Genomic DNA, 24,769 nt, shown 5'->3' on the forward strand with positions numbered 1-24,769 from the left:
AAAAAAAAAAAAAAAAAAAAAAAAGAATTTGGAATCTGATGACCACAGATGACAACAGCAGCAAAAAATGTACCCACTCAAGAAGGGTCAAGCAAGTGTGCCTATGAGCCCCCCACTTCTTCTGCCTTTTCATTCTACCCAGGGCCCCGTGGGTGGGAGGTACCACTTGTGTTCAGGGCAGGTCTTCCCCACTCAGGGGGCTGACTCACATGCCAGTCATCTCTGGAGACAGCTTCACAGACACACCTAGAAGTGTCCTTACCAATTTTTCTTGTCTCTCAATTCAGGCAAGTTGACAACCAAGATTAACTACCATAATAAAAGGAAAAGGTGAAAAATCATGCAGTTGGCAATGTACCTTTGGTGAAGTAGATATTGCCAACAGTTTCACTGTATTTCTTGAGTCCACAGATAGAGTTTAACTATCTAAGAAATAGTTTTTAAAATAGTTTTTAAAACTTTTTCAAAAGGGAAGGATGCATTCAATCCACTAGGTTTTATTTTATTTTTGTCTAACTGCTAAAGTGAAGAAAATTCTTCACAGACTAGTTATCTTAGAAAATTAAAAGCTTGATATGTCATACTGGGAAAGTAAATCTGAAATCTCCAAATAGAGATCCAGGGAACTGAGATAAAAGGATAAGATAGAAGACTAAAAAATGACAAGGGTTGCCATTGCCAAGTCCTGTGGCCTGAGGGAGCCATTTAGCCTTTGATTTTTATTTTATTTTTAAAAATATCTTTATTTATTTATTTTTATGTGGTGCTGAGGATCAAATCCAGTGCCTCACATGTTTGAGGCAGGCGCTCTATCACTGAGCTACAGCCCCAGCCCCTAGTCTTTGATTTTAAACATAAATAAAATAAAATGCTTGGGTTAAATAGTCTCCAGGAATCCTTCAGATTCTGAAATGCTGTGTTTCCCTAACCTTACAACGTTGCTTTACTCATCTTATAAATATTCAGAACTTCTGTGTGCGGAGGTGGGGCTCTCAGATGGCAAGGCAGTAGGTGTTCCCCTAAGTGGCCATGTCCAATGGATACCACGGTTTTCATAGAGGGATAAAGTACAATTTGAAAAGGTTGCTAAGTGCTTAACATTCTTTAAGTCACTAGGTGGACTTAATCACAGTTCAATGAGGCCTTATATCTCTAAACTTTATATTGTTCATCTACCCAAAGAAATAGCATTCTGTTAAACTATTTAGAATCTTCCCATTATTCTAAACAGAGAAATTGTTCTGAGAAGCCAATTTATCTTCTACACAATCAGCATAAAAAACAGCTAGAAGTTAGAAACATACAACTTCCTAATAAGCAAAGATGATTTTCGTCAATCTAGTTCATTGTTAACTTAGTTTATAATTCCTTTAAATACATAGTTTTCCACAGAATTCTTCACAGGAAGCCACCCATGGTCCAAGGCAAGTCCTTCTTGTATAAAATTATAGAGAACTGGACTAGATATCTTTCAAGATATCTTAAAACAGTCTATTATTGGTACTGTCAGCAACAAAAACATTGACAGGTCATTGTACGCAGACTATCACAGTAGGGATGTCATCATCCTTGCCGAAAAGCAACAATCATTGAGATAATGAAAATCTGTACTATATTTTGAATAATACAAGGAGTTGAATGTGTTTTGCACACAGCAGCTCATCAGTGACAGCATCCATGAACTCTGGGGGGAAGGCAGCTAGGAGGGGCACAGGTGCACACACTCACTGGCAACACGGGGTTCTCCTTCCCCTGGCTCAGTAACAGGTATTCTTCACTTAATTAATATGCCATCTTCTGAAACAGAACACCATCTCTGAGCCATCCTAGTTCTAGGGTCAGCAACATAAAAGATTTTTTCATGCCAATACTAGTCACATCATTTCCTGCATATAATGCAACAATCTTAAAACACTTAATCTCCACTAAAATTATTATTAGAAGAAAAACTTTCTGATACAAAGACCATAAAATTAATATCTAGCTAGAGAAAGAAAAAATGAGACCGTGAGAAATCCCACCCAGTAAGAATTCATTCTGTCACATGCCGAAGCCATAAACCTTCCTTACCGGACTGCTTCATAAATCAGTCACTTGTGAACAATTACTTTAAACCATCATACCATTCATTACACTGAAAGCCAGGATAATGGAATGCTCTGTCTCCCCAAAGTCTTCGAGTTGTAAACAGCCCATCCCTTCTTGCTGACTCCAAAAGCTGTATAGACATACTGCACCCAAATCCACCATAGCTCACAGAAATCCTCATGTTAGGTAATCTACAAAATGCCAATCTAATACAAATACAAGAAAGAGAAGTTCTTACTAACACAACACTTTGTATTTACAGTATTCTGAACAGTGCTTAAACCTGCACCGGTTATAGAAAGGCACTCCCCCCATGCTGCCTTCACCCCAGACCGACAGCTCGCTTATTCTCTCATTTACACCACACTGCAATAACATAAAGAAGGGTTTGCTATTAATCCAGGTTTTACTACAAAGCCACCCGTTATTTCTCTGTCAAACACTGGCAAGAGTGCCAAGTGTCTGTCATCCAATTCAGGGGATTAAGTCTTCTTTTATAGTCTGATACTTGTACCAATTTATAAAAATACAGATATAGTTTCTTGGAGTTGGTCACAGTCTATATTTTGGCTTGGATTCAGGCAGCAGAGGTTGACTATGACAGCTGGCAGGAAACTGAGGGCAGAATACATCCTCCCCCTTCAGTCACCACATCTCAGTTGCCATAGCGATTAATCTGTAATTGAATGCTGTCTTTGTACATTTCTTTTCAGAAAACTTTAAGTAAACTTAAGTTGAAAACATGCAGTTGATTGAAAAAAGGAGGCACCACATCACAAACAGGTATAGTTGAGTTTTGTGACATACTTCCGAATGTCAAAAGAACAAATTAACTCTAATCAAAGTATTAGCAGTTCCTTCAAATACTTAAAACATTTCTTTTTGGTCTGAGCTTAAAGCTAAGAGCACAGGGTTTCCCTCCAGTCATCATATCTTTTAAAATGAGCAGTTCTCAAAAACCCAAGTATGATTTAAGGCAAAATGTATTTTTATTTTGCATGTTATTTTGCATTGTCCACACTATCAAATAACAAAGGTATGATTAGAAATTTATTTTAGGAGAAATAGGTTTTAGTTTAGGACATCTATAAAATATTCTACAAGTTGAAATCAATTCATAAAAGTATAAGTTATAGAAAACATGGAAAAGATAATGTATCTCTGGCCTTTCCTAACTAAGTAGGTGAATTTGAAAAGTAGGTTCATAGTTTTTATCATTTTGATTATCAATAATTACATGGAAAAGAATGAGAGCTCTGGAAGACCACAGGGTTTACCTAGCACTGTGGTGGCAGTGTCTTCTTTCGGTAGGTTTCCACCTGGTATACATATTCCTCTGCAACTTAGTGAAAGGCTCAGACTTGACTACAGCATTGCTCAGAAAGCACAACACCAGCATATGATGGCCACTGTTGTTCATCTGTTGGCCTCATCTAAATATATAGGATTTGATTTGTTTTCTCAGAAAGTGAGGCAGCACCTCTGAATCTGGCTATAGACACAAACATGCACCCGCACATGCCTACAAGCACACACATGATCTTTTCAAACACAAGCTCTTTAATAAAACTTTGATGACAGACATGAAGTACTCAGAAGAATTCTCAGTAATCAAAAAGATTCTGGATTTGAGCCCTAGATGAAAGATATTACACTGTAGGTGGAAGGTCTACGGTCTTTTGGAGACTTGAGAAGCAAAGGTTTGTAGGTGTGTGCTAACATATGACTGGATCTCTTTTGTTCTTGCTTCATTTCCTTTCTCCTTTCTTTATAGCATCTCCCTCCCCATAACTATTTTTAAAATTTTTGAAAATTTTAGATTCAATTATTACCACCCATCTGCAAAGTCCTTCAGTGAGTGACATAAATATCTCCAACCCTAGTCAGTGATGTGTCAGTGATTCCTCCCCTATGAGTGTTGAAGTAATATTGCCTGGATATGATGAAATCAGTGACTGGGAACGCCTTTTTTCTCAGAAATTCTGTGAGATGACTGAAATGCTGGAATGGAATTTTACTGTTTCAAGTGCTGACTTAAAGAAGTCAACCACCGAATGAGTGTTTATGTGGACTATTCTTGGCCTGCGAGCAATGGATTAAACCTCCTACTTAGTGGCTTTAAAACTTCACTGAATGTTTCACATTTACCATGACTTCAACGTTAAACAACACATTTCTTTAAATTCCCGGAAAAAGATCTACTAAGTTGGGGTATGTGTGATGAGGGGATACCTGGACTCGGAAGGGAGGCTACAAAGCCCCATGGGTAGATATTCAATTTGCTTGTCACAAATGTTCCTCACTCTGCAAATCACTTTTAAGGGCCAAGATTTCTGCTGATATTGTTCTGTCCCCCTCAAAAATGTTGAGATTGAAAAGTGTTAGAGGCAACGTGTATTTCTGTTTTTACAATTTCCTTAAGGAGGTTCCAAAGGGACTGTTTATTGTTTCTAGATCTAGGGTCTGCATTTTGGGGAGAATTATATGCCTATAAATTTCTTCTCTGAGAAATATTTAGATAAGCTAATGACCAACGCCTAGAAAATTATTTCATTAACATTTACTCTACAGGGATTGCCAAATTATCTGACTTTTTACATTACAATTTGTTTGGGAAAAGGGCATGGTTGAAAAAAAAAACCAAACACCCTAATCAAAAGTAAACTCTGAAGATTCTGATATACTCTACATCTTAAAAAAGCAAATTTCTGGAGAGCCTAATACATTTTTGTATTAAAATATAAAATAATTATTGTATTAAATATTTGTATTAAAATATAAAATAAAATATAAAAATGTTCAACATTTCCTACAAGGTAGTCACATTGTAGAAATGCTGTCTGTAGTGTTGTCCGTAGATCAAATGAGAATCTCAAGCAGCCCACTCAGGTCATGAAAGCTTTCATGAGCTGTATTCTGGCAATGGGTCTCTGTATTACTTTGAAATATGCTAAAAGACACAGCCTTTCCAATTCCATTATTACATTTATTCTAAGGCTATTGTAAGGTAACCAACTCTTCCCTAGATCCTTTAGTGGTTTCCATTTAAAACCTCAGGTGACAAGTTCCCTTCAAATTAAATGCTAGGAAAAACTTTGCTCTTGCTAGAAAATTTGTTATATTTTTCCCCCTTAAGGACAAGGATCAGGGTCTGGGGATGTGGCTCAAGCGGTAGCGCGCTCGCCTGGCATGTGTGCGGCCCGGGTTCGATCCTCAGCACCACATACAAAACAAAGATGTTGTGTCTGCCAAAAACTAAAAAATAAATAATAAAATTCTCTCTCTCTCTTTAAAAAAAAAAAAAGGACAAGGATCAGTGTTTCTCAGCAGGGTGTTATGGCATTTGGGGCAGCACAGTTCTTTGCATATGGGATTGCTCTGCACCCACCGCCCACCCTACCCAGGACAGCTATTAGTATATCTGGCCTGCTGACACGATTGCCAGGTGGGGCATGTAGTCACCATGACCACCCAAACTGCCCACACACATTTCCAACTGAGTAATCACTAAAGAGCCAATTTGCTTCCTTTGTTTTGTCTATAAGAAAACTTAAATTTGTCATGTTAATAAAATATCTGGGTAGAATATTCTGGCCATATCGGTATCTCAACTTTCTCTGAGGTTTGAACTTTCAGTTTAGTTTATATTTTCTCTGGTGTTGAATTTCACTTTATATTCTGTTTTTATTGTTAAGACAATTCAAATCCTTTGTTGAACCAGATGTGGTACAAATAAAAGAAGAGAGCTTGAAGTTTCAGAGGGATATTCTCCTGCAACACCAAAAAACCAAATAACCCAATCAATAAATGGACTAAGGAACTGAACAGACACATCACAGAAGAAATACAATCAATCAACAAATATATGAAAAATGTTCAACATTTCTAGCAATTAAGAGAAATGCAAATCAATACTACTCTAAGATTTCATCTCACTCCAATCAGAATGGCAATTATCAAGAATACAAGCAACAATAATGTTGGTGAGGATGTGGGGGAAAAATATATACTCATAGGTTGCTGGTGGGATTGCAAATTCGTGCAACCATTCTGAAAAGCAGTATGGCGATTCCTCAGAAAACTTGAAATGGAACCAATATTTGACCCAGCTATCCCACTCCTTGGTTTATACCCAAAGGACTTAAAATCAGCATACTATAGTAATGATGCCACATCAATGTTTATAGCAGCTCAACTCACAATATCTGAGCTATGAAACCAACCTAGGTGCCCTTCAACAGATGAATGGATAAAGAAAATGTGGTATATATACACAATGGAATATTACTCAGTTTGAAAGAAGAATGAAACAATGGCATTTGCAGTTAAATGGATGGAGCTGATGCTAAGCGAAATAAGCCAATCCCAAAAAAACCAAAGGCCTAATGTTTTCCCTGATATGAAGATGCTAATTCACAACAAGGGGGTGGCTAGGGAAGAATGGAGGTACTTTGGATTAGGCAGAGGGGAGTGAATGGAGGGGAGGTGGTATGGGGGCAGGAAGAAGGATAGTAGAATGAATCAGACATTATTACCCTTATGTACACATATGATAACATGACTGGTATGATTCTATATCATGTGCAACCAGAAGAATGAGAAGTTATACTTTTATGTATGATGTGTCAAAATGTATTCTACTGTCATGTATAACTAATTAGAACAAAAAAAGTAATACTAAGTTAAAATATCACTGTTATATATAGTATGTACTCTTTACTCTCACTCATAAAGTAATAGTAGAACTGCACTTCAGACACTTAACTGTCAGAAATTAATAAGGAATAATACACCAAAGAAACATAATATTTTAAAAACCTTTGGTAAAAGTGACTATGAATAAACAAAAAATACCACATTTACATAATTATTTATTTCCATACAATGGCAATGCCAAGTGGAAAGAGCCTGTAGAAAGTATTTATTACTTTTAACATTATAAAAATCCTTTTGCTAAAAACAAATTCTACATGAAGTTACCTTTTTATGAGTGTCTTCATTTTATATGAAAAATTTTTGAGGAAATCTAATCATATACTTTTTTTTTTTTTTTTTTGGTGGTGGTGCTGGGGATTGAACCTTGGGCCTTGTGCATATGAGGCAAGCACTCTACCCACTGAGCTACATCCCCAGCCTCTATCATACACTCTTTCCAAATGAACACAGACAGTTGGTTCTGATTTAACTGCATGATCCCCTCAGACTCTTGAATTTTTGGAAGATAGGAATTTTTTTATTTTGAGAAAAACTATTAAGCAACACAATATTATTAGGCATTTTTAGGTTAAGATTTATCATTTAATCCAAAACATTTTCAGTGACTATAGTTCCCCAAATGGTATTTTGTTTTTTATACTTACTTGTATGTTACTTAGAGTTTTAGCAGAACTTTTGAGGAAGTGCTAGAAGATCCTATTGAGAATTTCTGTGAAAAATGAGATAAAAACTAATTTATAATACAGGGTAAGTGATATACCCCATATTTTTCTTACCTCAGAACTGCAAATAGCTATGTTAGCAGGAAGCTGGGAAAACTGCTTCAACTCAAACACGTCACGCGCTGCCCACCGGCTCATATGATTCTCAGCTTTGCTGGATCCTATCACATGCTGGTTTGAGTGAATATAAGCCACTTCCTGAACACCACCTAGGAGATAACTGATGTTCACTAGGTGATTTATCATCACAAAGGAAAATTGATCCATGCACACCTTAAAAATTATCAGAATCATGTCAAAAATAGGTTATGCTTTGCTGAATTTTTACTCCTGAAGAAAAAACATGGAATTATGTTAACCCTGAAATATTCTTAAAAAAACAAAACAAACAAAAACCCCCGAAGAGTTTGAGTTCAAACGTGTTGGTCTAGATTATCATGAAAATAACCCCCACCCCCGGTTCCTTACCATAAATATGAGAACTGCTGAGACCAGGTAAGAATTTTAAAATTTAGACCTGAAAAGGGGATTTTGGGCACAAGAAAGTCATAGTCAAAGGTTTTTGCTATGAATTTGTCATCTTGGTTAGTTTCAAAAAGTTGTTTAGTAATTGAAGGAGTGGCGCTAGCCTTATCTGTTCCTTTAAACATGTACTTGATTACAGTGATGGAATGGGAGCATGGGGTTTATGACCAGGGAGTTTCGTTTGGTTGGCTTTGCTCAGTTTTATTGTTTGTATTTTGTCTTTTTTGTACATATGCCCAGAGAATGTCAAGATGGGAGCTTTTTAGGAAATGAAAAAAGTTAACTCATGGCTTTTATCTGAAAGAGGTTTAAAAAATGGCTAAATTTTTTTATTGCTTTGCTTCTAGGCACCTATAATTTATTTTTAAATTGTGGTCATAAAAGAGAAGGCTAGAACTGAGGCCTGTAAAAGCTCCCTCAAACAGCTCTGGCAATGAACCTCAATTATGACCTCCAACACTTGTGCTGTTTCAGCCCTGAACCCCTCTTAACCAGAAACTGCCAATCATGCAACACAAGATGCTGTTACAAATTATGATTGAAAGAGTATTAGGAAAACATTTCCCTTAAATTTAAATACCCCAGGTAGCAAGTATGGTAGTTTCAAAATTATTCTTCTAATAGAAAATTTACTCGGATTTTTCTTTTTTTTTTTTTAGTTTTGATGGACACAATATCTTCATTTTATTTATCTTTATTTGGTTCTGAGGCTTGAACCCCGTGCCTCACATGTGCTACGTAAGCACTCTACCACTGAGCCACAACTCCAGCCCCAGATTTTTCTTAATTTTGATGACAAACTTTATGCATTAATGAAAACGAGGTTTGTTACACACTAACTACTGACAACTTTCACAGTTAAAAAAAAAAGCAACTATTAAAAAAAAAGCTTCTGTTACACACAAACCTAAGCATAATCCAGTACTTAGTTACAAAATATATATCATAAGGATCCTTCAATGAGACCATTAACCATAAAAGAAAGCTTAATGGGTTAAAAAAAAAAAAAAAAACCAAGGTTTCTACAGGAAAATATTCCTGCTTTTAAATCAGCTCCTTTTACTTTTTTTGTTGTATTTATTAAGTAAGATGCTTGTAAAAGTGATGCTAACTCTTAAAATCACTAAACAGATTTTGGGCAGAGGCTAGTGGCAAGGATGTAATTTTTCAACCGCTGATTTCCCTCATGAAAACAGACAGCACTAAAAGAAAAACCAAGCCATGTTCTTGAACAACATCCTAACAAAATTAGATGACAAGATATCCCTATAAGCCCTAAAATACAAGCAGGTAGAAACAACCAAAGCTATGAGTTCTGCATAGCATCAAAGACTGAAGAAGGATGCAAGCAACAGGTGGATCTGGCAGACCTAAGAACAGGTGACCCAGGATTGCCAACAGGTACTTCTTGGAAAGCACAGCCAGTCAACTTGAGGTCGGCAGCTGAGTCTGAGAAGGTATTCCACTGGCCAGAGTTGAGCAGGTTCCCGGGGCTTGCAGTAAAAAGACCCCAGGGGACTGGAGGCACTATCCTCCTGAAGCCGTAGTACTGACCCACCATGGCCCTGCCCAGGCCAGAACAGAAGAGGAGAAACTGAAGGCAGGGACTCGAGATGAGCAGGACAGGCATTAAGCAGGAGAGACAATTTCATATAAAAAATGAGCAAGAGAAAAACATCGGAGTCAAGTTTCAAAAATTATTAAGAGAAAGAGAATAGACAATAATATTTCTACTATGAAAACATCTCAGAAACATCTCACTACACAGATTAAAACCATAATCAGCTTCAAAATGAGGTAAGAGACTTTAAAAACATGAAAGTGACATTTATCAACAACACAAATCAGAATTATACCTCAGAAATGAGTGAACTCAAGAAAGACTTACATATTTTTAAATATTATTTCAGAGATGAAGAATAAACTTAGAAGGAATATAAGAGGAAATAAATATAATAGATAATGTCTTTATATAAATAGAATTTTTTAAAGGAAAAAGCTGAAATAAACAAAGCAAAAAGATAAAAGAGACTGAAACAAATTCTGAAGGTAGGCAAAGAAGATTGAACAAGTGAATAACAGGAGGCCTTAAAGAAGGCCAAAGCAAACCAACAGGACAAAGCACAAGTAACACTAGAACAAGAAAGCTTTCCATAAAAATTGAGTGGAAGCTACACTGTGCATGTGAGAATAGTGACCCAAATAACCAACACCAAGACACAATCTAGTAAAATTACTGGACCATGAAAAGAAAACAAACAGGCAAACAAACCAACAAAAACCACCCAAATTCCGGGCATCTAGGGAGCAGAAAAAGAGGTAGGAAAGAAAAAATACAAGCGACACAACATTTTTACACCAGAAGATGAAGTAAACATATTTAAAACACTCAAGAAAACAGGGGTTTTTTTTACATTCAGCAAAACTGACTCTTAGGTATAAGGACTCACACTGTTATCACAAGACTCTCAGGCAAAAATATTATCATGAACACTTATTAGAAAGCAAGCCTCAGATAACTGAATAAGTATAGAAACACATAGGACTGATGGGGAAATCTTAACTGTCTTCTTTACAGTTTTAACTATAAACCAGGACATGAAGTAGAAGGATAGTATATAATGCAATCCCAATATTCTGAAATGGGAAGAAAGTGGTACATAATATATATAAATATATATAATATATATTTTATATAATATATATTTATAAAACGCTAGGACAAACATATATGTTATATATAAAATATATATTATATATAAAATATATAACACCACTACATACAACTATAATAATATACCACTAAAAATGTGGGAAAAAAGGGAGAAGATTCCTATATCTTGAAAAAAAAAAACAAGAAAGAAATGGGAGAGCATACAAGTACTGCAATTTTATTCTTTGACTGATGTGTAGTATGGGATAAAACAAATGAGCATTTATGAGACATTATAATTAAATTATTCCCTGTATGCTTCCAAACCAGAATTATCAATATGGAAGAAACAGTATTCAAATAAAATAAAGAGGATAAGCTGAAGCTCCATACTCTCAAGTGAAGTATCATATAAAGTTCATGAGGTATTTTATCATTATTGAACATGGGTATGTATGTATATACACACATAAAATATATACATATATACACACATATAAAGATATAAGTAAATATGTGTATGTAGACATATTAAGGTATGTGTGTAAACACAATACATACAACTAATTTGATCATTGAAAAGACCCAGAAATAATAAATAAGCTAGTAGTAACAACAATCATTCCTAGCATCTGACTGTGGTCTTGAAACACACTTTCTCTATAAAAGAAATTCAGGTTTTTGGAGAAATAACTGATTCTAGGTTTGGGGCAGAAAATGTACAAATGATCTTGGAACACCTTGTAATAATAGGTAACAAGGAAGTTTTCAAAGATGATTATCCTAGTGCCTGAGATCTCAGGAACTAAAATACTCGTGTCAAATGTTCCAACTGGCCAAAGAAGGGATAGCAGAGCCTTAACCATGATATTAATTGCAATAAATTGAGACCATTAACTGTGCTTGAAAATTTACAATGATGTTATGAAAAGAAAAGATTGGGTGCAGTGGGGCACGCCATAATCCCAACAGTTTGGGAGGCTGGGGCAAAAGGATCTCAGGTTTAAAGCCAACCTTAGCAACTCAGCAAAGCCTTAAGCAACTTAGTGAGACCCTGTCTCAAAATAAAATACAAAATAGGCTGGGGATGTGGCTCAGTGGTTAAGTGCCTCTGGGTTCAATCCTTGGTACAAAAAAAAAAAATAGATTGTCTTAATTGATATAGAACCAATTTATTATATTGAACATTGGCAAATAAAGGAATTAAGCATTTTTCCTATACAAATTCTACCATTAGGTAAGCATTAGTAGATAAGGGACAGTATATCTTTAAAAAAGTATTCTAAAAAAAATGGAAATTAGAAGAGCAGAAAATATCATTTTACTATGCTGAATAAATAAACAGATACAGAAATTAAGCATTAAAGGTCGCTAATAACAGAGACAGAGAGAAAAGCAACATTCTATGCCTCCTATCTTCCTGCCAAACATTTAACTCTTGTCTTGCTGAAGGCAATGAACCTAGGCTTGACATAGTCTTGGGAGCCAACTGCTCATTTGCAGAGGACCAAGCCCAAGTGCACTGAGTATGTACATTCAACAAAATGAAGATGGAGGAAAACTTGACAGATGGCCCAGGTTCTGCAACAGATAATTTGTAGGAATTACTAAATTTGTAAATAATTACTATTAAAGTCAGAATAATTGATGTTTATGGAGCAGAAAGGCTGTGATTAGGATGGGGCACATAGAGGGGGTCCTGAGGTAGATGGCAAAGCTCTCTGTTTCCAGGTAGGTGGTCTTCCCTTAATCCTGCCACCCACCTGCTTCCTTATTTGTGTCTCAGTGTAGCATCCTGTTTTTTAGAGCTACTTTTAATTCAATAACCTCTTACAGAACTGTTTGATTGAGCAAAACAATTATTTAAAGAAAAAAAAACCTCAAAATGTGTCTGAAGTTACCTAAAAGTTTATCCATTGATTCATACATCTGCTCTTGATTGGCAACTTTCTCATTTGAAAATTTCATTGGTTTTCTTGGTATAAAAGTGTTAATTTTCTTATGATGCCTAGGCAATTTTGCAGAGAAACTGATTTTGTCTTTTATAGTTTTTGCTGTATGGCTCTGTTTAGAGCCACTGAAGTGGCTGACAGATATACTGTCATCTGATGATGAAAAGTCATCAATAATTTGAGAGTTACTACCCTCATCTGTTGCACACAATTGGTTTGTTTTCTTCATTGTTTTAGGAAAATTGTAAAGTTGTCTTTTGTTTTCCTTTTTCCTCTTAAGCCTCAATCGACTAGTAGATCTTTGTTTTCTTACCCTCATCTTGGGGTACATTTCAATGTCATCAGATTCGTCACTAATATCACCAGTGTCTTGGCTTTTCATAATAGGTTTCAGGGTCCTGTTCTCAGGATTCAAATTTTTTGAAATGAGTCCATGTCTTCTGTCATTAGTCTCTTCACCATCACCATTGTTTCTTATTTTTACAGGGTTTTCTGTTTCAGAATCTTCAGATTCATCTAAGAGTTGCTTACTCCTTACTCGATTGTTAGGGAATCGTGGAGTTGCATATTGTGTGGGAAAGATGACATCACTATCTTCTGATTCTGTGCCATTCTGTATATTGCAATGACGTCCCACCAGATGTGAAGAGTTTTTTTCAACATCAGACTCAGAAGAAGCATTCTGTTCTAATAGTTTCTCACTTTTATCAAAAACACGTTTCTCATTTGAATTTAGGATTTTATCTAATGTCTTGTGTTCTGAAGTACCAACAGTGTCCTGAGTTTTCTGACAACCAGCATCTTTGGCTTCTGCTGGAAGGCAAATGGGCTGCTCATCAGAACTTTCACCACCAGATGCAGTATTTCCCTTGCCATCTTTAACTGCTGTACACTTTGCCTCCAACAGTTTAGAGAAGCCACACTGGAGTAAGGTCAGCTGCCCTGAAGAACCTGCAGCTTTGCTTGCGTCAGATGCTTTGCCGTTAGAAGTCTTTATTCTTGAGGCTCTCACTGACTCGTCATCACTAAAGTCACTGCAGAGATCACAGACGTCCACTGCCAGTGGGTCTGCAGGTGGGTCTTGCCCTCTGGGTTCTTGACAATCAGGCTCCCTGGGCTATAGATAAAATGACAACATAATGATACACAAGCTATTGCACTGGAAGGAAATTAAGTTTGCCAGATAATTTCGGTATAAGTACGCAACTTGGCATTTTAAAAAAGTGTAACATTTAATAAACAAATGTAAAGGATTTAATATTATGGTCTAGTACAGTCTTTTCTCTTTCCAAGTATTAAACTTTCCAAAATAAATAAAAGTTTAAACTAGAGTATCATGTGATCAAATCATTTTTAAGGAAAACAGAGTGGTGTGCTCAGCTTCTAACATACAGGGACTCACAATTCTAGCCTCAAAAGGTAAAAGCACATAACTCATTGTTTAAAAATTACTGGGGTTTACTGAGGTCCAGCAGATTCTTCCAATCATGCTTTAAGAAAAAAAACCTTACAGATAAAGAATTCACAACTGCAAAATGGTTCAAGTTGTTAAAATAAGATAATAAATAAGGTCCAGTAAGATCATTAAAATTGAGAAAGTTTTAGAGTAAAATCTACAACAAATTTAAATCCAATATTTAATTTTTTCTACTTTAATCAGAATTAGTCAGACATCTCAGTCTCCTAAAACTGAGAAGTAAGTGATTTGGGGAAAGTATTATCCAGTGATACTTCTGCTAATATTTGATATTCATATATGTATGTATGTATTTGGTACTGGGGATTGAACTCAGGGACACTTGACCACTGAGCTACATCCCTAGCCCTTTTTTGTATTAGAGACAGGGTCTCACTGAGTTGCTCAGCACCTCACTTTTGCTGAGGCTGACTTGTGATCCTCCTGCCTCAGCCTCCCAAGCCATATGCCCAGCTTCACAGGTCTTTAAATTTAAAAAAATATTCACCCTAATTTACTGGGAGAGAATTAACTTTGGGCAGATAACTTTTGTTCAGGTAGATTACTGGGCTGATAAAAACTCATGGTTAAACCTGTAAAAACAAACAAGAATAAATTAGCAACAATGACATAAAAATTTTCCCTTTTCACATATAATTTTTACCTCTCAAAAAGCCTTTTGATGAAAATACAGATTTTTGTGTTATGTGAGATAAGATACTACTAATAAGATCACAAGATCAAAGACTCAAATCAAATCAAATATGTTCTGATTTAAAGAATGATTTTGATATTTGGATTTAATAATCAAACACACATTGATGGCTATTTTTCCATTTAATATGCTATTCAGTAAAAATTATTTATTTGGATTGGGTTGGTCACTTACACAGTACACTTAATTTTGGATTTAACTTAGTTTAGTTAAAATTCCAGTTTAGATGTATATGTCTGATGATGGCTCCTGAATTTGTTAACTTTAAGACACAATATCAAATCAGCTTAAATTATAAATTTAACTGGCAGTTCTCTGACTTAATGTCCTTAATATTAAAAATAAAACAAAACCAAAAAAACTGTGTTTTTTAATGTGATGAAAAATGGAAGGAAAAGGAAATGAAATTTAAAATTGTCACAGTACATGTTTTCTAGGTGTAGGGGGCTACAGACTCAACACTGCCTACCGTTTCTGGGTTGTGTGCTGGAGGTCTCTCTTTCAACCATGTTGTGGCAGTCATGATTCCTGCTTCCACTTGGCCTTCTCTCTGGAATATCAGCAAAAAAGAAAGTAAATAGCTGTGTAAAATAAGGGGTAAAAACAACCAAATAAACAACAGCAATGACAAGTTAAATCTTCAAGCTAGGGCAGGAAAAAAATGCAACTTGCTTTAGCACTCTTAATGCTACTTTCAATTTACTAATTAAAGAACCAATATTCAGTGTAATATAACATTTTAAAATACTCTAGCAGTTTACTTTTTCAGAAGCAGAAAACTAATAATACTTTACAGTGAATGCCATTAAAAGTATTATTAGTCGGGAGGAGGGGAAAAAAAAGTTACCCCAGAATCATAACTGTAATTGCCATTCCTACATAATAATTATAGTAAGGAACATACTGGCAACATGTCAAACACCACAGTGTCGAGCACTGGGAACATGATACAACTAGTATATTATATTTACTGGTCATATTTATTAAAAAATATTTATTAGCATTTATGTGTATGAGACATCAAAATGAAAAGGTCATCCTAATATGAAACTAAAAAACTACCTTAATTATATAACAGGCTTTTTGGAAAGTATTTGCACTTTAAAGCATTTGGTATATTTCCCTGTGCCCCCTCCTACATTTGGGACTTGCAGGATACAATTAATATATAACTTCTTTTTTTATCCACAGTGGATCTTTTTTTTGGAGGGGGGGTGTCTTGGGGATTGAACTCAGTGCTCTACTAGTGAGCTACATCCCCAATCCTTTTTGCTTTTTATTTTGAGACAGGGTCTATGTTCCCCAGGTTGGCCTTGAACTCAATAATCTTCCTGCCTCAGACTTCTGTGTCTCTGGGATTACAGGTGTGTACAATGGTCCCAGGTTCACCAGTGATCCTTTTGAACTACCACTGAACTTGCTCAATGTATAGTGACTTATATTATTTATTCATTATGTAAACAATCTCTTCCACCTTTCATCAAGATAGTCAAAGTACCTCAAGGACAAGAACCAATTTTTCCTTAAACTTTATGGTACTGACTAAATGAATACATTAAGATTTTACTACAAAGTCCTGAAATTCTCTGAGATTCAACTTCCTCATCGATGTAGTAAGGAGATTAAAAAAGAAGACTCAGAAAGACTTTATGATACCCATATTAACATTAATTAGAAAATAGACTAATATCCTTAGTACTCCAGCATATTAAAAAACTTAGTTTTTAAGTAGGTATCTCATTTGAAGAATAAGAAACATCTGTATGCAGAGGATGAACATAACTGGGAGAGTTTGAAATATTGGTGTGGAATTTTTATTGGGAACAGAAAACAAAAATCTCCATGAGACAACAGAGTACATCTCAAGGAGTATGTGGTAACTTCTAATCAAAACATATTTTATAGTTCTGTTTATTCGGGATTTTATTTTATTTTATTAGTTCTTGTCTCGTAAGCAGCTGCTTTCAAAATAACAAACATCTCTCTGCCTGTCTGAAATGGCCTTTGGAATCACACTATCTCAAACATATATTTGTATGTGTGTGTGTGTGTGTTTGTGTGTGCATTATTTACAACTATGCATGAGAAAATCTTTGTCTAGAGGTATACCAGTTTATTTCCTACTTCTCTAAAAGTAGAAATTCTAAACATCGGTATTTTTGATAAGGAAAAACCAAAAGTTTCTCTGAAAATGCACCAATTGTATTTCAAGTTTCCTGTGGGATAAAACTGTAATTAAAATATTATTGAAAGGGTCAAAGAATAATTTCACACCTCCAAGATGTCCCTCGTAAGACAAGATCCTTGGGGTCTTAGTCTGAAGAGATTATAGGTCCCAAAAAGTTCTCCTCGATGCTCTTTTGATCCTTGAACTGCTTCAAAATATCGCTTGGCATTTTCACTTCCAACTACCACACAGTGAAGTTGCTAGAACAACAACAAGAACAATAACAACAAAAAATGCAAGATGTTTTTGAAGTATTTGCTCCAACAATATGTCAGAACTTCCTGGCATTCCATATATATATATATATATATATATATATACAGCATTAGCTAGAGCAGGTGGAATCTTGGAATCTCCTTAGGGAGGGAATTTTTTTTCAATTTCCCTGGCAGATGTTGCCATTTTGGTGAGAGAATAATAATTGGCCAGTCTGATTGAAGCAGAGATCTTACATTTCCTCTTTTATCTGTTTTCTAAGAAGTGAGTCAAAATCACATATTTATGTAATATATCCACCTGACATGAATGTTTAATAAAAACATACACTTCAATATATTTTTACCTTTTAAATTCATTTCAAACAGAGACTATTAAAACTGAGAGAAGTAATCACTGTGTCACTAAAATTAAATTATAATCCAAAGTAATACAATAACCATTTGTGTCCAACTGATTGTATCATGATTACATTGTCAACTAACAGCCAAACCTCTATCACTGTTGCAGAAAACAATGTCGAATACAGAAAGAACACTGACATAGGGTCCTTAAGGACATTTACCATTTTAGGATCAATATTCATGTGCACTATATGCTGGATATTTTACTAAATGTTATGTAAATATGTAAACTTAAAATACAACCTGATTAATCCCATGTATACCTTAAAAGTATCTTGGAAGAAACAAATTAAAAAATGTACAGAATGGAAATTAACTTCAGTTTAGGGATGGAGGAATTAGTAAGAAGTGATGCTTAACTTTCATTATTGTCGGAGCTGATCTGCACTGTCATGTTATTCTAGACAACTAAAATTCTTGTAAGACTCACCATTTATTGAACACTTCCTACGTCTACAGCATTTTGTTTTACATTCTCTCATATATAACCTCTATAACTTCATAAGATATTATCTCCATTTTAGAAGTAACAAATGTAGAATTTCTCTATTTTATAAATAAAGCAACTTAAGTTTAGAGAAATTGATTTGCCTAGGGGTGTCAGCAAGGTGTCATTGCTAGAATTTGTACATGGGTTTAGCTGAATTGAAAATTGATACTCTCAACAATTTCTCACATAGAGGATTGCTCTTTTAAACAAGGCCTTATGATTTTAGTTTAAAAAGTTATAAATCAACATATCAACTTGATCAGTTCAGTAACAATGGCCCAGAAATGGGAGCTACAATCCTCGGAATACAGATTCACAATAGCAATTGATAAGACTAATGACCAGCTGTCTCTTTTACCCTTGCTGCTGACTCTACCTTTAACCCTGACATTGTTGGACTGTAGGTCTACAAACTACAATTACTAAGAGAAGCTGCAAGCCCTGAGTCTTTGTAATTTTCCTAGCAAAGGTTTAGTCACAAAATTTATTAAAAGTACATTATTTTACATTTAAACTTTAAGTTTTCCAAAGTGGCTTCAGTACAAGTAAAAATCAGGTTTTTCCTTCAGTAGGCTAACCATAAAAATATCATTGTAGAATTCAAGAGGGTAAGGGAAAAAAAACCACAACTAGAAAATGTAGCTTAGATTCTAGCATAAGAAAAATTCACATAAGGTCATAAAATGCTTGGATTTCATCATGACCACAGACAAGATATGCAAGAAAAAAGTTAAAAGGATGTGCTCATGTTAAGAAGTTCAAGGACCCTTCTTTCATTTTCAAAGCCAGCAGCTTTGCTGTATCATCTGTGTCATCTGGTCCCCTGCTTCTGCCTTCACATCTCCCTCTCTGCTATCTCTGACCCTACTGTCTCCTCGTGATTACACTGGGACCACCCCCAAATCCACAGGGATCAGGAGATTAGGAAGTAGACATCTTTGGGGGACCATTATCAGCCTATCACAGTAAATGTATGCAAAAAGAATGACAGGGACATGTCAAATGACACAGAAGCTTCTTTCAACGAATTCCCATTGGCTAGACACAAGATGATTTGAAGATCAAAGTAAATAGCAAAATTCAATGGGTTGAAAATTGTTACTAAAATAGAAACCCATGAATCTACACAGATTAAATAAATATATAGAAGGGGAAACTTTTTTAATGGCAGAATGCCAAAGAACAAAACTGAAAGAATAATGGAAATAGAGAAATCACACCTGGCTTACATCATAGTGGCAGCTGACTCAGGCAGAAACGAACACAAAGGCTGATGAACACATAGATGGGATATTGGTGTGATTCTGGAGACCTCCCCATGAACTACTTATCAATTAAAATGGTAACAGTGATCACTGTGCAGTGGAGAAACCCACAGGTCACCACGCTGTGCCTTCTGACTGATGTGATGAGAAGGCACGGCATCCTGTCTGTGGCATTCCTGCCAAGATTCCTGGCTTGAGTCTGGACAAGAAGAAGCTAATGGATCCAGCTAGGTCAAGGGACATCCCACACAAGGAAAGGCTTCCTGTCTGAAACTGTCGTCATGAAAGGCAAGAAAACACCTGAGTAAAAATGTAACCGTGATCCTGGATTGCATCATAAACCAGAAAGGGAAAAGGGGACATCTGGGGAGAGCTGGGAAAACTAAACAGGTCCTAAGGGTTACAAAGTAATGATGCAACAATGTCAGTGATCTGGGTAACTGAAATGAAGAGGGGTGAGTTGTACAAAAATATGTAAAACTGTTCTTAATGCATAAAGCCATTTTTATATGTTCTTCTAATAGGAGAGTAACTTGCTTTTGAGGAAATATACACTGGAGATAAAGTCTGTGACTTTCTCTCAGGTAGGTCAGAAAAAGATAAAAGATAAGATTTAAGAGAAAGAGAAAGCAAATATGTAAAATATTACCAACTGGGGGATTACGGTGAAGTTTGGGGGTTCTTTGTGCTGTTTCTGCAAATACATTTTTAATAACGAGATGAATTTCTGAATGGCAAATTTAGAAAGCATATAATGCTTCAAACCTGAAGAAGTACAGTTGCTATATAAGTGATGTTTTCATTTTTAAAAAAGTATAAAATATCTGAATGCATTATCACAACCAGATGCAAAACAACAACAACAACAAAGACATCAAAGTCAAAGTCCTTCTTGAACAACACAGATCCCCTTACTAGAGTCCTAATGCCAGGTGTAACTCTCTAGATCTCTTTCAATGTAGTTACAGCTATTTCTATAACCATATTAAAATAGTATAATGCATAGATACTATTGATACCTGCATATATTGTCCTGCAAGTTGCTTTTTTGACCTACGTAACAATGTCTCAGAGATGCTGTCACATCATTGCATATGACTTGACATCTTACAGTCTTTTTTTTTCTTTTTTTCCTTCTTCTTCTTCTGTTGCAGAGTCGTCTGTGATTTGGGTCTACTAGAATTTTTTTTTAATATTTTATTTTTTAGTTGTAGTTGGACACAACACCTTTATTTCACTTGTTTATTTTTATGTGGTGCTGAGGATCGAACCCAGGGACTCGCACGTGTGAGGCAAGTGCTCTACTGCTGGGCCACAACCCAGCCCCTGGGTCTACTGGAATTTTTGTTATCATTCCTTTATTGTTGGACACTCAAGCTGTTTCCTTTTTTATTCTTAAACAAACACTAACAGTGCTGAATATGAATCCTTGTCAACGCTTTCTGAGCATTTTTGTCAGGTTAGCCTCTAAAATAAGTGTAATGAGTTGTATTCTCAGCAACAGTATGTGAGTATTCCAACAGCATCAGCACTCTGTCCAGCAACCCTCAAAACAAAACCATAATTTAAAAATGTAGAATGTTTAGGACATGATAATATTTTATTTTGCTTCTTTAGGTGTGTGGTTAGTGTTCCACATGAGCATTATAACTACTTGTATTTTTTCTTCAGAGAAATGCCTACTTATAGTCATTTTATGGGTTTTGGAAAATTTTTTAAAAAAATATTCTTTTAGTTGTAGATGGACGTAATACCTTTATTTATTTATTTTTATGTGGTGCTGAGGATTGAACCCAGTGCCTCACACACGAGATGAGTGTTCTATTACTGAGCCACAATCCCAGCCCCTTGAAATTTTAATATTTTGTAGATGCTGTTCGAACTTTACATATGACAAAATTCCATCCTCGTCTCTCTTCTCATTTGGTTTTCAGTTCCTGTGCCATACAGAAATTTCATACAAACATGTAGTCAACCTTACAAGATTTGCCTTAGAGACTGTGTTAGTTTCTTAGTGCACTGGCTGTCATAAAGTGCTATAAACTGAGAGCTAAGAACAACAGAAATTTATTCTCTCTCAGTTCTGGAGGCTTGAAGTTGGAAATCAAGATGTCTGGGCCTCTTGGAAGGTTCTGGGTATTGGTCCTTCCTTGCAGCCATACGGCTCCTGTTTCTGCCTCCCTTGTCTGTGAGATTAGTATCCAATTCCTCTCTTGGAGGCTTTGTGAAAGATGCTGTGTTTGTGTTCCTGGGAGGCAGTGGTCTGTAATTTTCTGTTCCTGCAATGCCTTTGTCTAGTTTTGATGTCAGAAGTCTTCTTTCTAAAATAAGTTGAAAGCATTCCCTCCTCTGTTTTCACAAAGAATATTAGATGTTTCAAAGAATCCAGCCCTCTAGTCATCTGGACTAGGATCTTTCTTTGTGGGAAAGTTCCAAATTAAAAATTCAATTTCTTTGCACGATATAAAGCTATCATTTTCCCTCACTTGAATTATTGCCTCTAAGTAGCCAGTACCGCTAATAAGAATTTAGTTCTCTATTTAATTCTAGTGTTTATAATACTAGAATTAAATAGAGAACTAATGATTTTTTTGATGATTTTTTTTCCTCCATATAAGTTTGCCTCTGGAAATTTTAAGAATTTTTCAATTTCTCTTTGAGTGTTTCATGCTTACAGAGAGACGGTGTAAATGCAAATCCATGTCCATTCATTCTATTTAGAACTTGCTGGGCCCACAGAATCCAGATTCTCGTTTTCCACTTTTTCATGTTTCTTACCTTTTTTAAAAATTATATTTTTAGATATAGGTAGACAAACACAATATCTTTATTTTTATGTGGTGCTGAGGACGGAACCCAGTGCCTCAGACATGCAAGGCAAGAGCTCTACCACAGAGTCCCAGCCCCAGTCCCAGTCCTAGCCCCAGTCCCTTTTTAGGGTTTCCTGTCTTTCCCTCTCTTCTCCTCTTAACTCTAAGACTGATGTTCAACTTCTGGATCTAGTCGTTGCATCTCCTCACTTTTGTTACCTATGCTCTATCTTTGTCTCTTTGCTGTATAGTCTAGAACTACTATTTAGCTTTTAGTTTTAGATGGACAATCTGCCTGCTGCTCTGCGTTATAGGTCTGGAGTTTTTCATTTTCTGAATCTCTCTAGTGGATTCTTTTTCTGGTATCCTATTCTTGTTTCTGGGACCCTATAACCTCACTTACCCTTTGGAGATATTATTTATATTTCTCTCAAAGTCTCTTCTTCTATTAATTCTGTTTTCTCTGTTTATTTCCCCTCCCTTCCCCCTCCCCTCTTCTTTTTCTTCTTCCTACCTGTATTAGTTTCTTATGGCTCCTGCTACAAATGATCATAAACTCAATGCCCTTAAATAATAGAAACTTATTCTTTCACGATTCTGAGGCCAGAGGTCTGAAGTCAAGACCCCTGAGCAGAAGCGAGAGTGCTGACAGAGCTGTGCTCCAGCGGGGCTCCAGGTACATATCGTGCCTCTTCCAGCCTCTGCAGGCTGCCACATTCCTCAGGTGGAGGCTGCATCTCTCTAGTGCCTGCCTCTGGTTACACTGCCTTCTCCCTCCTGCCTGTGTTCCGTTTTACTCTTCTTTCTTATAAGGACAGTTTTGCATAATCCAGGATAATCTCCCCATCTCAAAATCCTTAAATTGATCACTTGTGCAAAGATCCTTTTCTTCCTATAAAGGGCCCAGGATCAGGACTTGTGCGCGTGTGTGTGCACGCGCACTTTCGTTCCTGCATGCGTGCATGTATGTATGCATGCCAGGAACTGAACTGAAGAGGTGCTTAACCACTGAACCATATCCCTAAGCCTTTTAATGTTTTTTTGTTTGGTTGGTTGTTTGTTTGTTTTAAATTTTGAGACAGGTTCTTGCTAAGTTGCTTAGGGCCTCAATAAATTGCTGAAGCTGGCTTTGAACTTGTGATCCTCCTATCTCAGCCTCCAGCCTCTTAAACTGCTGGGATTATAGGTGTGCGCCACCATACCTACCTAGGACCTGGTATTTTTGAGGGCTATTATTCAGTTCACTACAGTGCCTTTCTCATGGTGCTTATTTTCCTAAATTGTTCAGTAATTATTTTTGGCTGGCTGCTCATCTGCCTTTAATACCTTACTGCTTATCTCAGCCCCCTGCCATAGTTACTTGAGCAGGGCAGGACAGCGCATGTTTGCGTCTTCTTTCAGCCTGCTCTCTACTGCCTTCTGTCTTTAAGCATTCCTTACAATTTATGGGCCCCTGGGAAAACTCTTTTTGCTTTCCGACATACTTATATTCATTTACTTATTTCGGGATTTTTTTCCCTAAAAGATTTGAAGAACATTTGAGAGGCTACAGTGTGCTCCGTATACACCCTTCCTTCAAACTCCAAACCACCTTTAAAACCTATTTACATTTACGAGATAGTCATCTTTGTATCATACAAGTTCTGAAAAATTACCTTGTCTCTTGAAAACTTTTTATTATATATCATTACATGGCATATATTATGTAATAGGCCATTAAATGAGTCCAGATGAATAAGTATAAAGGAAATATATAAAATAATGGGTTGAGAAAGATTACCAGACTGACAAGACACTCTCACTGTGACAATATTCTACAGAATAGCTCCTAATTTGAAAAATACCTTACTTTTTCATAATTGTTTAGAAAAAAATAATTTTCAGTAGTTGTGTTATACTGAAGAACAAAAAGATAAACTACTTATAGAGCTAAATGGCTTAATAAAAAACAAAAACTGCTGTGTACAATTCCATTTATAGAATGAAGAAAACAGCATAAATATAAGATTGGATCATTTTTAGGCTAACTACCACCACATGTGGCAGATGTTTGCTCTTAAATAGATGCCAACTGAACATATAGGGAGCAATTCAAGTTTAATATTTACAATTAAACTTGAACCTCATTCCGGATCTTCTCAAGTGAACAGTTATAAATGAAATAAATATTGTTTAGTTAGAGGTAGAAATGAAGCAGTAAGTGATATCCTGAGCACAATGAAGAGTTAATGCAATTTTAGATAAACACTAAAAGCAATATAGTACAGTAGCTAGTGTGCTTGAGTTCTAGTACTATAATTTCAGTTTCATTCACTATGGTGTGTCTAAAGCAGTGTTCCCCAATCTTCAAGTCACGGCACATACAGAAAAGGGCAACGTGAGCACCTACCTGGCACACACAGAGGAGGTTACTCGAGGCTAGAAGCTTACTTAGGTGCCCTTGCTACCCAGACAATGATGGAATCAACATCTCAGTGTGCTTGTGATCCATCTGTGGTATGCGCTACGTCTTGGCCCAGTTTGGGGAGCT

At 36.0% G+C, this 24,769-nt stretch overlaps 1 protein-coding gene across 1 annotated transcript in view; it reads right to left on the reverse strand.

Annotated features, from left to right (window-relative positions):
• Ercc6l2 (ERCC excision repair 6 like 2) overlaps positions 1-24,769 on the reverse strand; it is a 106,234-nt gene that overhangs the window by 19,433 nt on the left and 62,032 nt on the right. The window contains exons 12-15 of the mRNA XM_048800349.1: positions 17,102-17,254; positions 15,297-15,377; positions 12,606-13,773; positions 7,581-7,735 (exon numbers count right to left, since the gene is read on the reverse strand). Of these exons, the coding sequence (XP_048656306.1) occupies positions 7,581-7,735; positions 12,606-13,773; positions 15,297-15,377; positions 17,102-17,254 (1,557 nt within the window). The remainder of the gene's footprint in view (positions 1-7,580; positions 7,736-12,605; positions 13,774-15,296; positions 15,378-17,101; positions 17,255-24,769) is intronic.

Source organism: Marmota marmota, unplaced genomic scaffold, assembly GCF_001458135.2.
Source record: "Marmota marmota marmota unplaced genomic scaffold, marMar, whole genome shotgun sequence".
NCBI lineage: Eukaryota > Metazoa > Chordata > Mammalia > Rodentia > Sciuridae > Marmota > Marmota marmota.